General features: G+C 48.3%; 2 protein-coding genes across 10 annotated transcripts in view; one reads left to right on the top strand and one right to left on the bottom strand.

The window, feature by feature from the left end:
• LOC119971378 (17-beta-hydroxysteroid dehydrogenase type 2-like) overlaps nucleotides 1-7,274 on the bottom strand; it is an 84,343-nt gene extending 77,069 nt beyond the window's left edge. Inside the window, exon 1 of one of the 2 annotated variants that reach the window (XM_038806828.1) lies at nucleotides 6,576-7,274. In XM_038806828.1, coding sequence (XP_038662756.1) covers nucleotides 6,576-6,858 — 283 coding nt within the window. In that variant the 5' untranslated portion in view covers nucleotides 6,859-7,274. The remainder of the gene's footprint in view (nucleotides 1-6,575) is intronic. The other variant, XM_038806827.1, reaches the window with a different exon arrangement.
• zdhhc1 (zinc finger DHHC-type containing 1) overlaps nucleotides 1-11,941 on the top strand; it is a 134,073-nt gene that overhangs the window by 2,569 nt on the left and 119,563 nt on the right. For 3 of the 8 annotated variants that reach the window (XM_038806819.1, XM_038806824.1, XM_038806822.1), the window contains exon 2: nucleotides 7,811-7,994. The exons of 1 other annotated variant lie outside the window; for it this stretch is intronic. Coding sequence is in view for 1 of the 7 variants with exons in the window: in XM_038806822.1 (XP_038662750.1) it covers nucleotides 7,968-7,994 (27 nt within the window). In the remaining 6 variants the exon portion in view is untranslated. Of the gene's footprint in view, nucleotides 1-7,810; nucleotides 7,995-11,153; nucleotides 11,516-11,941 lie in introns of those variants that run through there. 4 more of the 8 variants (XM_038806821.1, XM_038806823.1, XM_038806820.1 and 1 more) reach the window with 4 other exon arrangements.

Raw genomic sequence — 11,941 nt, forward strand, 5'->3', positions numbered from 1 at the left:
TGAATTCCTTTCCATACCCAATATGTACAAAGTAATATGAATCAAATGTCGAAATAGTCTCGAGCCTCCATACAGAATTAATTCCCAATCTTCGTCACAGAATCAGGAGTAAAAGAAAGCATGTAAATCCGAAATAAACAAACATGGGATCAAAAGAGAATGAAGAGTACAGACAACACACCAATGTGGCTCAGTAGCCACCAAGTCAGAAGGTTGTGGGTTCCAGCTCCACCCAAGACTGGGGTAGATGACATGGCAGTGACCCAAAATGTTAACTTTTTTCCTCTCTTCACAGAAAATGCCTGGCCGGCTGGGTACTTCCAGCATTTTCTGTTCAGATTTCTATATAAACTAGGTTAATGCACTTCTTCCTCCCACTTAAGCGTTAGACATTATCGGATTCATTGCATGTGAATGCAGTCTTTGAACCACTGTGCTACCGTGCCGTCCAAATTGATGATGGTCCCCTGCACACTGGGAATCCCACTATCATGGCAAATCCATGTACCTGCTTACCTAGTTTCTTTCTCTCCATTTAGTGACAAGATAATGAAGTCCCTTCTCCTCACAAACAGTACAACTATCACCTTCCCGAATACAGTGATGGGCAGTGTACTGGGAGATCGTCACAATGTCATCTGCTCCCGCCCAGAATGCTTCAGGTGCATAGAAATTTAAATCAACACCATCCTTGACCTGGTGTGGGGCTAAAGCTCCTGATGAAGGAGGTGGCAGAGTAGTGTGACCACCTTCTTGTTGAATTGGAGGACAAAAGGCATTGCTCCTTAGTGAGGTACAGATATGAGTGTAAAGCCCACTGTGGGTAGGGTCCTCCATAGAGAGCTCTTCTCTTCTTTCCCCCCCCCCCCCCCCCCCCCCCCCACACACAATGCAGCATTTCCCTGGTCTGAAATCTTTGCTCCATTTGTCTGTCATGTTGTAGATCAAGGGGCACTGCAACTCCATCTCCTCATTTCTGTTGCAACCTTGGTGTGGACAAATGACCATATTCCTCTGTACTCCCTGGATGGATGCACAGATTCACCAGAGCATCTTCCAAAACACTCCACTATGTTTCCAAGGATTTGCATTTTCTTTAAAACGTGCTGGATATTTACAGGACAAAGGACAGAGGCCATTGGCAACTTTGAAATGGTGGAGCAACTTGTTCATTTTTAAATGTAGACATGTTTTGTGAATTGTAAAGTCCCAGGCAAATTACCACTCGGGAGCGATGACTGTAAGAAAACTCCAATTTAATATACCTCCTGCACCCTGAAAAGTCTCCTGTGGCCGGCCCACAATACATCCCAGAGGCCTTTGGCTTAAGGGGGGTGGCTCCGCCCTCCCTCATCTAGGGAGATTATTCTCAGGTGAGGCCTCAGGGGCTCTGAGGTTGCAGGTCCTCCCCCCGCCCCCAACCCCAAGTCCGCTATGCCTTCCATCTCGACAGCGAGGAGGTTGGTGGAATCCCTTGCTCGCTGCTGGAATGTGGCGACTCGGGGATTCTCACAGTAACTTCATTTAAAGCCTACTTGAATAAGCCATTTTCATCACTTGAATAAGCCATTTTCATCACTTGAATAAGCCATTTTCATCACTTGAATAAGCCATTTCCATTTCATTTCACTCAAGGCTGTCTCTCGAATGCCTGCTGTTCTGGGTCTGGAGGGGTGTAATGAACCAGGGAGCGCCGTTTGCAGGTCGAAAGCCTGGGTGGTTCCACTGTGCTCAGCCCGGCGGTCCTTACTGGACCTGTTTCTACTGCTGTAGGCAAAGTCTCCATGTCAGACTCTGAGTCGGATGAGTCAACCTCCCACACCTCTGAATCGAGGGGCCCATCCTCCTCACTGGGTACCACAAGTGCCTGCTCCAGAGGACGGCGCAGCGCAGATGGTGGGGGCCTTGATCTATCCTTGAGGACCTGTGAGCCTTTGCTGCAGAGGTGGTCCTCGTGCCTGTTCAGATTCTTTACCTTGTACTCGTATGGAATACGAGACCGGCCCTGATCACTTTGCTACCGTCCCTGCGATCTACAACGCCCCCTCAGCGACATTTTGGATGCAGACGGCATTGCCCGCTACAAATTCCCTGATGGGTCTGCCTCGCACAACTTGGCATGTTCCTGCTGGTCGCGGATCTTTTCCCCGATGTCTGGCAAGACAAAGTTCAATTGTGTGTGCAGCCGACATCCTATTCACAGTTCCAAAGGGGCCACTCCAGTGATGGCGTGTGGTCTGGTCCTGTAGTAGAAAAGGAAATGGCCAAGGGGGCCTCTGGGGAACCAGAGGTCTGTTCCCGCATGACAAGCTTAAATATCTGCACTGCCCATTCAGCCAAACATTTGGATGAAGGGTGGTAATAGTTGGAGAAATTCCGCACTTGTATAAGGTGCCGTTGTACAAAACCAACACCTCGGGAAGTCCGTGGACATTATAGGTTTGTCTGAGCCGCTCAGTGGTAGTTTGCGACGTTGTCGTGGTCATGCGGTTGATGTCCATCCATTTTGAATGTGTGTCCATGATAATTAGATACACTGCTCCTTGAAAATGTCCTGCGACATCTAGATGGAGGTGGAACCATGGTCGGCTTGGCTACTCCCATGGGTGGAGTGGCGCTGCAGGGGGTAGCTTCTGGTGCTCTTGGTACCGTGTACATTGTTTTACTAAAGTCTTGATATCTGCATCTATTCCGGGCCACCATACATAGCTCCGGGCCATCTTCATGTTGGAGACTCTCGGGTGTCTGCTGTGGAGGTCTTGAAAGATTGCTCCCTGGCCACGCTTGGGGACGACTACTTGGGAGCCCCACAGCCGGATGCCAACCACCTTTGTGATGAAGGTGTGCAGATCCTCTGGCACAGCATGATGCTTGGCCCCATACAGCACTATGTGGCAGACCCTGGCCAACAATGGGTCAGTTTGTCTCCATGCCTTTACTTGGGCTGCCGTAACTGGCAATGAGTCCATGAAATGTAAGGCTGCAATTACCTTACGTGGGTGGGCAGCAGGAGATGCCTGAGGGTGACCGCATGCGGAATCTTGGTTCCTGGATGATATTGCAACAGGGATTCATACGCCACCAGGAGCAGAGCCCAACGCTGAATGCGGGCAGTCACCACAGGGGGAATTGCCCTACCTTCCTTGAACAAACCCAATTGGGGCTTGTGGTCCATGGAAGCCGTGAATGTGTGTCCATGGACATACTGGTCGAATTGCTTCACCCCAAAGACCAGCGCCAAACCTTCTTTTTCGATTTGTGCGTACTCCCACTTTGCCGCCACCAGGGTGCGTGAAGCAACCGCTATGGGTCGTTCTGTTCCGTCACCCATACGGTGTGCCAGAACAGCCTCGATGCCATAGGGTGAGGGATCACAGGTTAACAACAGGGGCTTGAATGGGTAAAAATGAGTCAGCAGATACTATGATGATATCCGCTGTTTCACTTCATCGAAAGCCATTTGTTGTGGTTGGTCCCAAAACTATTGTCGGCCCTTCTTAGTAAGAGATGCAGCAGGGCCAACAGCTTTGCCAAATTTGCCATAATAGTTTATGAGGCCTAAGAAGGAGCAGACTCCAAAGAGCCTCCTTTGGTATGAGGGCCTGCCAGATTGCTCGTACCTTGTTGTCCACTGGGTGCAAACCATTCCTGTCCTGCAACCTAATAAGACCACTTCTTTCACTTGAAACACACACTGCCTCGAAACAACGTAGTACGTCTTCTAGGGTCGTCTTGTTTTTCCTGTCGGACAAACCAGTGATCAACACGTCATCCAGGGAAACTGCTACTGTGGCAATCCTCGGAGAATATTCTCCAATACGCACTGAAAAATGGCACATGTGGAGGAAATGCTGAAAGGCAACCTGGTGCATTCATGCAAACCTCTCTGTGTGGTGATGGTCATGTATTTCTGTGAAGCCGGGTCCAAAACTGTAGATGAGCGTGGCTCATGTCGAGCTTGGTAAAGGTATACCCTCTGTTGAGCTGTGTGTATAGATTTTCAATCCTGGGCCCTGGGAAACGGTCCAAACAGTATGCCCAATTCATCATCATCTTATAATCCCCACAGACAGATGGAGCTGTCAGGCTTCATGACTGGCACAATTGGCGCAGCCCAATCTGCAAACTGCACCGGGCGGATGATCCCCAACTGCTCCAAGCGGTCGATGGGACGGCCTGAAAATAGTGCTCCTTGGATGGCACCTAGTCCGTCTTCAAAAATGCCCGGAAAACACGCCAATACTACAACCGGCCCTTCAAGGTACATGTGGCACAGTTGTTGTCAGTCCAGTCAGAGACACTTCAGTCAATCCTGCTCCAGCATACTGGGGCCCGAACCTTTACCACCAATGGTAGGTTTTCTGAATGCGCCCATATTCCATGAGGACTTACGAGGCACTGGAGATTGAATGGATTTGGTCATTGGTGTGGCGGCTAATTATCGAGACCTTGGCACAGGTATTGAGCTCCATTTGGATAGGGAAACCATTGATCCAGACCATCACCCCGTGGTGCCGAGATACAGTAAAAGGTGGTGAATCCACTCTGCCTGGTCTTCCATGAAATGGTCCATCCCCTGGGAGGGTCATTGGGGGTGTAGCAGCAGGTGGGCGGGCTTCCCTATTGGTGCCCATTTCGCTGGTTTCTCCGGGTACCTTTGTGTTCATCCAGCAGGTTGGTGTGTGGGAGTGACGGCGTCTCTCGCCGGGAAAATGCTGACGCTGGTCCTAGTTTTGAGGGGTGCTGAACTACAGCACGGGAAGGGGGTCAGCTGGGTGCCCTGTTGAAGACTGCCTGCCATTCCTCAAAGCTCCTGGACTCGGTGCTCTGCGCCCTCCCGCGACAAGACCATTTTGGATGCTTTCTTCAGAGCAAGACGTGTTTCATCCAGGAGGCATTCTTGGGTTGCCATGTCGCGGATGCCGTCGCGTTTTAACAAAAATGAACATGTATTATGTAGTAGGCAAATAACATTTACATTTTCTTTGATATTTTATTGCAGCACATGTAGCTACTGAAATGCTGCATGTTAGTCCTAAGTAATAGAGAACAGATAAAAATTGAACAGCGTAAAGTATGCGTGAGTATTTAAACCTCAGACAATTTGGTATTCTGGTGTTAAAGCAGACAAAATTAATGTGGGAATGATGTTGATCCTAAGACAGGTGAGTTGATTTCTCAGAAATAGTTCACATTTTCAGTTGGGAGAAAGGGAATATTGGTTTGTATTACACAAGAGATATAACATTGGAAATTCCTTGTCCAGTGAGCTATGTATAGCATATACAGAGGTTGTACTGAAGAGATTTAATTATTTGTTTGCCTGAATGGTGGCTTTTGTTTGAGAACAAGACATCCAATTTGGACAATGAATTCTCAGCCGAATTCCAAATCGAAGGTACTTGTTTTAGTACTTTGAGTTAGTGGTGCCATAAGAATTATAACCTAGTTGTATTACACAAATAATGGGGGCAATGGGGTAAAGGAAGAAGTCTCTTCTCAAACACTCTGGACAATTTCAGTAGAGTTTCAGACTAGGAGAGAGATGGAAAAAGAGAGGGGAAGATATATGTGCTACTGGTGTAACATGGGGGTCTTAGTTTATTTCATGGAAATATAATTTTCCTCCTTTCACTAGCTTTAAGTACTTTAATGGACTCACAACTCCTTTTGAAAACCTACCTCTTAATTTCCAAAGTCACATTGGACTTGAAAGGTTGGGCCATAACTTACTGGCTCCCCAGTGTTGCATTGGGGGTACCCCAAAGATGTGCTGGGGAATCACTCTTGGAAGTTCCCAAATAAGGGTTTACCTGACAATTGTCTAGAAGTGCTAACTTCCCCTGGACAATTACACTAGGCTGGCAACCAGCTGACAAAGTGACTTAAATCGCTAACTTCGGGTGGTTCTGCCAGCTGTACCCTCATAGTTACTCTGAATGAGTTAGGAGGAACTTGTAACTGAAGAGTAACTATTTTAAAGCCCCAGACTGAGCCATGCATGGGACTCCCTCACCCCCCTGATCTCCACAGAGGACTCGCCCCCCTGATCTCCCCCTCACACCCCTGATCTCCCTAGAGGACCCCCCTCACACCCCTGATCTCCCCAGAGGACCCCCCCCCCCACACACCCCTGATCCCCCAGAAGACACCCCCAAAACACGCATTCCCCTCCCCGCTCTCCAGCCTACCCCCCGCCCTGTCACCTGCTTTAATACCAAGAATAAGAATTAATAATGATATAAAAGGGTTGAGTCGGGTGATGCTATGGCAGTGGGGAAATGGTCTTGTGGACGGAAGGAGATCTCCATCTCAAATACAACAAAGGTTACCAATGATCAGGAAGAAAATTAAAGTGGTTATTTAGATAAACACCCAGATGCATTTAAAGTATTGAACAGTCCCCATTCAATTTTTTAGGCAGACTATAAATGACCGAATGGTGACAGCTCGGAAGGCCATTTGGCCCGTGTGTGCCAGCTCTCGGACTTACTCCCCCATCCTTTCCCCGTAGCCCTGCAAGTTATGATTTTAAAAAAAATTCCTGTGACGGTGAGCAACTCGGTTATGCTTACCAGTGATCAGAACAGCTTTTCCTTCCGGAGAGAGGATTCCGTTGGAGCAAATCCATCGATAAAGCAGACCGCAGCACAGGGTGAAAAGTACAAGCCCCAGACCCTGTGGTAAGTAGATGTAAAACAGGGACTCGGCGGCAAACAGCAGCAGCAAAGACAGGCCAGTGAGAGGGTTCACGTTCAAACGCGCTTCACATTTCTGAAAGTGGACGGTGACTGCAGCCCCAAACGCCGCAGTGATGAACCCATACAGGCCCAGTGCTGAGGTACTGCTGGTCTCCATTCTAACCGAAAGTTGCTTCCTGCAGTCCCTCCCACCCGCGAGTATTGAGATCGAAAACAGTCAAAGTGCACAATTCAACAAAAACCTTCTCGCTCATTACCCAAAGAGTAAACTTCCATCACATGTCATGGGGTGGAGCGATCCACCAGCAGTGAAGCAATGTTTGGATAATATGTCTTCCATAAGAAAATATTCCCTTGTTCTAATTCATAAACACTTTTTTGTGCAGTCACTCATGCTGCTGTGTTCACTGACTGCTGCTGCGGTGGGGGCCAAAAGTCAGGATGAACACCATTGTTTTAGAGAAGTTTCCTGTGGAGGGGTGGTTCATGTCTGGAATGCAATCCTCAAACTATTCCTGAATTACTCTGATCATGACAAAATATGGATTTGACTTGTGTCGCCATAAACTAAGCTGCCCAATTATAAATAAAATGCGGTTGCTGGAAATCTCAAATAAAAACAGGAAGTGCTGGACATACTCAGCAGGGAGTCTGGCAGCGTCTATGGAAGAGCTGCAGAACAAAACGTCAACTCCGTTTATTTTACTGTTTCTTATGCCCGATCATGAAGACTGAAATATGGTGGGGGGGGGGGGGGGGGGCAGCAGGAGCTGAGGACCTGGCCTGTACTTGAACCTGTGGAAACCTATTTCTAGGGAAGGTTTAGAAGAATAGCCATTAGGTGTCAAATAATCTGTTTATTTGATCCATTTTCCATCTGCCAGCCATTTAATTGACAGCCGGACCAATGGTCAGCAGGGCAACAAGAGGCAGGAGGATTCAGCCAAGGGCGTCTTGGGAACAGTGCCTAGCAACCAGGAAGGCGGATAGTCAAGCCAGCGCAGTGGGGATAGATCAGACTTTGTGGCCCACCTTCTATTCTCCACTGTGTACATTTCAGCACATCCAAATCTCTGCCGTTCAATCCTATCGTTTGTATACATTCACAGGACGTGAGCATCATTAAGGACATTTTTTGTCCATCCGCAATTGCCCTTGAGAAGGTAATGGTGAGCTGCTTTCTTGAACCACAGCAGATTCTGTGATGCAAGTACACCTAAGAGGAAGGATGGAGTTTCAAGATTTTGATCCATCACCAGTGGAGAAATGACAGTATTGTCCCAAGCCACGATGGTAAGTCCTGGAGGCAGCTTTGCTCCCATGCATCTGCTGCTTTTGTTCTTCTAGGCGGTAGAAGTCACAGGTTTGAATGTTGCTGTTGAAGGATCCTTAGCAATCTTATAGATAATATGCAATGTGGTCAAGGTGTACTAACTGTGAGGGAGTGAGTATTTAAGTGGCAGATGGGATTCTAAACAAGTGAGCTGCTTTCTCTTGGATGACGTTGAGCTTCTTGAACTTCATTGGAGTTGTATTCATCTAAGAAGTGCAAAGTATTCCATCAAACTCCTGCTTAGGCCTTGTAAATGGTGGTGAAGCTTTAGAGAGTCAGGAGGTGAGTTACTCATCGTAGAATTCCCAGCCTCTCATCTGCTCTTGTAACCACAGTATTTGTATGATTGGACCAGTTCCGTTTCTGGAAATGTTAACATTCAACGATGTTGATGGTGGGGAATTCAAAGACAGCAATCCCATTGAATATAAAGGGGAAGTAATTGAACTCTCTTTTGTCGGAGAAGGTCATTATTTGGTACTTCTATAGCACAAATGTCACTTGCCACTTACCCCCCACATCCAGGTCATGCTTCATGTGAGCATGGATGCTTCTTTATCTGAGGAATTGCAAATGGTGCTGAACACTGCAAACATCCCCACTTTTGAACTTATTATGGAGAGAATTGATGAAAAAGATGAAGGTGGTTTGGCTTCGGACATTACCCTGATGAACACATGCACTGATGTCCCAGGATTGAGATGATTGGCCTGCAACCATATTCTTTGTGCCTGGTATGATTCCAACTTGTGGAATGTTTTCCCCGATTCCCATTGGCTTCAATTTTATTAGGGCTCCTTGACGCCTTACTCTGTCAAATGCTGCCTTGAAGTCAACGGCAGTCACTCTCACCCCAATTCTGGGATTCAGCTCTTAAATGCATTTGGGTCAAGACTGTAGAGAGCTCTGAAGTGGAGTTGTCCTGGAAGAAATCCTGAATTTCCATCTTTGTAACATCACCCAAACATCCCTGTCTCAGTTCATCTGCTGCTGAAACCTTCATTCATTCAATTGTTACTTCTAGACTATTCCAATGCATTCTGGGCTGGTCTTTCACATCTATCCTCTGTAGACTTTGTGTAATTTAAAACTGCTGCCTAACTCGGAACACACACCAATTCCTGTTACTATATCAGCCCTGAGCTCAGTGACCAACTTTGGCTCCCTGTCAAGCAATGTCATGATTTAAAAATGTTAATTCTCATCTTCAGATCCTTCCTTGGCCTTGTATCTCCTATCTCTGTGAGCTCTTGCAGCCAGTTCCAGAACCTGCTGAGATATCAGCGCTCCTCTAATTATGATCTCTTGAGCACCCCAATTTTAATTGTTCCACCGTTGGTGGCACTGCCTTCAGTTGCCTAGACTCCAAACTCTGAAATACATACCTGCGCCTTCATTTCTCTACCTCACAATCCTCCTTTAGCAGATTTCTTACAACCTATCTCTTTGTGGTTTGGTGATATACTTTGTTTTATAATGCTCCTGTGAAGCCCCTTGGGATATTTTCTTACATTAATGGCCTACTCCTTCTTTCCTATGTTACTTTGCTCCTTAAAACTACTCTCTCTAGCATGTGGAGCTGGGAGTAATCCTCAGATTGCCATATTTGAGGTCCTGCATTTTAATTTGTCTCCTAACGTCCTGTACTCAGCTTACAGGTCATCATCCCTTAGTTTACCTCTGTTGACCACTGGCTGTTCACCTTCCCTCTTCAGAATTCCCTGCAGCCGCTCTGTGACATCCCGGACCCTGGAACTAGGGAGGCAACATACCATTGAGTTTGTGACTACAGAAGCATCTGTCTGTGCCCCGAACTATGGAGTTCCCTATCACGAAAGCCCCACCCCTCGTTTTTCTCCCACCCCTCTGAGCAGCAGAGCGACCCATGTGCTGTGAAATTGCCTACTGCTGGTTTCCCCTGAGAGGTCATCCTCCCCAACAATATCCTAAATGGTACATCTGTTTGAGAAGGGGATGACCATAGGGGACTCCTGCACTGCCTTCCTGAGTCTTTTACTGTTCTTGATGGTCACCCATTCCCTTTCTGCCGGTGCAATCCTCACCTTCATTTTGACCACCTCGCTAAAGGTGCTATCCATGACTTCCTTAGCATAGCGGATTCTCCACGCTGGAAGCATCCCTCGTTTCCCACAGTGTGCAGGATGAGCATACCATTGGTCTGTTCATTTATAATTTGGTTACTGGTTTACAGTAACTAAATGTCATATTCTGTTTTCTATATTTGGGATTACAGCAGATCATGAGATTTCTACTCAAATTTGGGTGATTATATTCATCAATTTAATTAATTTTTTTCCCATTAAACCCCCAGTTTAGCGATTTTGATGATAAAGCTGATGTGAAATGTGTTCCTGATTCATACAACCATATAACCAGAAGGTGTAAGCTGTCCAGGTCACTCTCAAAGGGTGTACCTTTGCTTTTGAATGGACTTGTATTTAAAGGCAAGCTTAGGAGGATGCCAATCACTTGCCCACAATATAGACATACATACGTTGGTCAGTCTGGCCAACGTCTTCCCCTTTTCTTGCCATTTACACTGGCTCCTCCTCACTTACAAGAGGCTGTAAGACTGAGATACAGTCTGCAACCTTCCTGTTGCTTGCCATTTCTTGCTCCCATGCCCACATGTCTGTCCATGGCCTGCTGCAATGCTCCAATGAAGCCAAACACAAACTGGGGGAAAACACATAATCTTCTAATTAGGCATGCAACAGCTTTCTGGACTCAACATTGAGCACAACAACTTTAGACAATGATTCTCCCCTCCATCTTGACCCCTTTTTGTCCCAACACAAGCAACCCCCCTCCCCCCCACTCAGGCCATCTGTCACTTGTTCTCCTATTAACACATTCTGCTATCTCACCTACATGCCATTATCAGCACCTGCTTGAGTCTTTAATGCGACCATTCTTTGACTTGTGGCCATGACACCTTTGTCAATCTCTCCTTAGCTCCCACTTATCTCTGACCGTCTATTCTGCACCACCTCCACCATCCCCATCGATATAAATACATCAGATTTCAACCCCTCACAAGCTCGGAGGAGTCACACCGACTTCAAACTCTTTCGGAGGGTCAGTGCAGACTCCTCCGGCTCAAATGCCTCCTGCTGAACTGTCGGGATTCTGAAACTTTAACTCCGTTTCCCTCTCTCATCGGATGCTGCCAGACGTGCTGAGTTTGTCCAGCATCGGCAGTGTTTCGCTTTTATTTGAGTGGCGATGGGACTGAGTAGGTGGCACAGGCTCTCCCCCCTCCCCTCAGCGAGCGTGGAGAAGCGCAGGCGCGGCGTCTTCCATTGTGAGCTCACAGAGGGAGCCGGGAAGGGGAATGCGGCGGTAACCATGGGCGACAGCGCGCCGAGTGGCCCTCAATCCGGCTGAAAGGTAAACTTGGCCCACGGGCGCTTTCCAATTGAAGGCCCGCGTTGTCGAGCAGGCAGCGGTCGAGCTGCAAGTGAGTTTCTTATGCCCATAACTCGGCCCCGAACCTGCGGCAGGATGAACGGATTGCCATCTTTTTAAAACAGCGGAAAGGGAAACGCCCCCTCCCCCTGCACAGCCCACTCTCCCTCGGCCCCACCCCCCGGGCCCTCGGTCACCCACCACATCACCGACAGCAAACACCTGCCCCCCTTCCCTGCCCTCCCACCCCCAGCCCTTCCACCCCCCCACCCCTCAGCCCTTCCACCCCCCCACCCCTCAGCCCTTCCACCCCCCCACCCCTCAGCCCTTCCACCCCACCCCTCACCCTTCCACCCCCCCCCCCACCCCTCAGCCCTTCCACCCCCCCACCCCTCAGCCCTTCCACCCCCCCCCCCACCCTCAGCCCTTCCACCCCCCCCCCCCCCTCACCTTCCACCCCCCCACCCCTGCCCTTCCA

Source organism: Scyliorhinus canicula, chromosome 9, assembly GCF_902713615.1.
Source record: "Scyliorhinus canicula chromosome 9, sScyCan1.1, whole genome shotgun sequence".
NCBI lineage: Eukaryota > Metazoa > Chordata > Chondrichthyes > Carcharhiniformes > Scyliorhinidae > Scyliorhinus > Scyliorhinus canicula.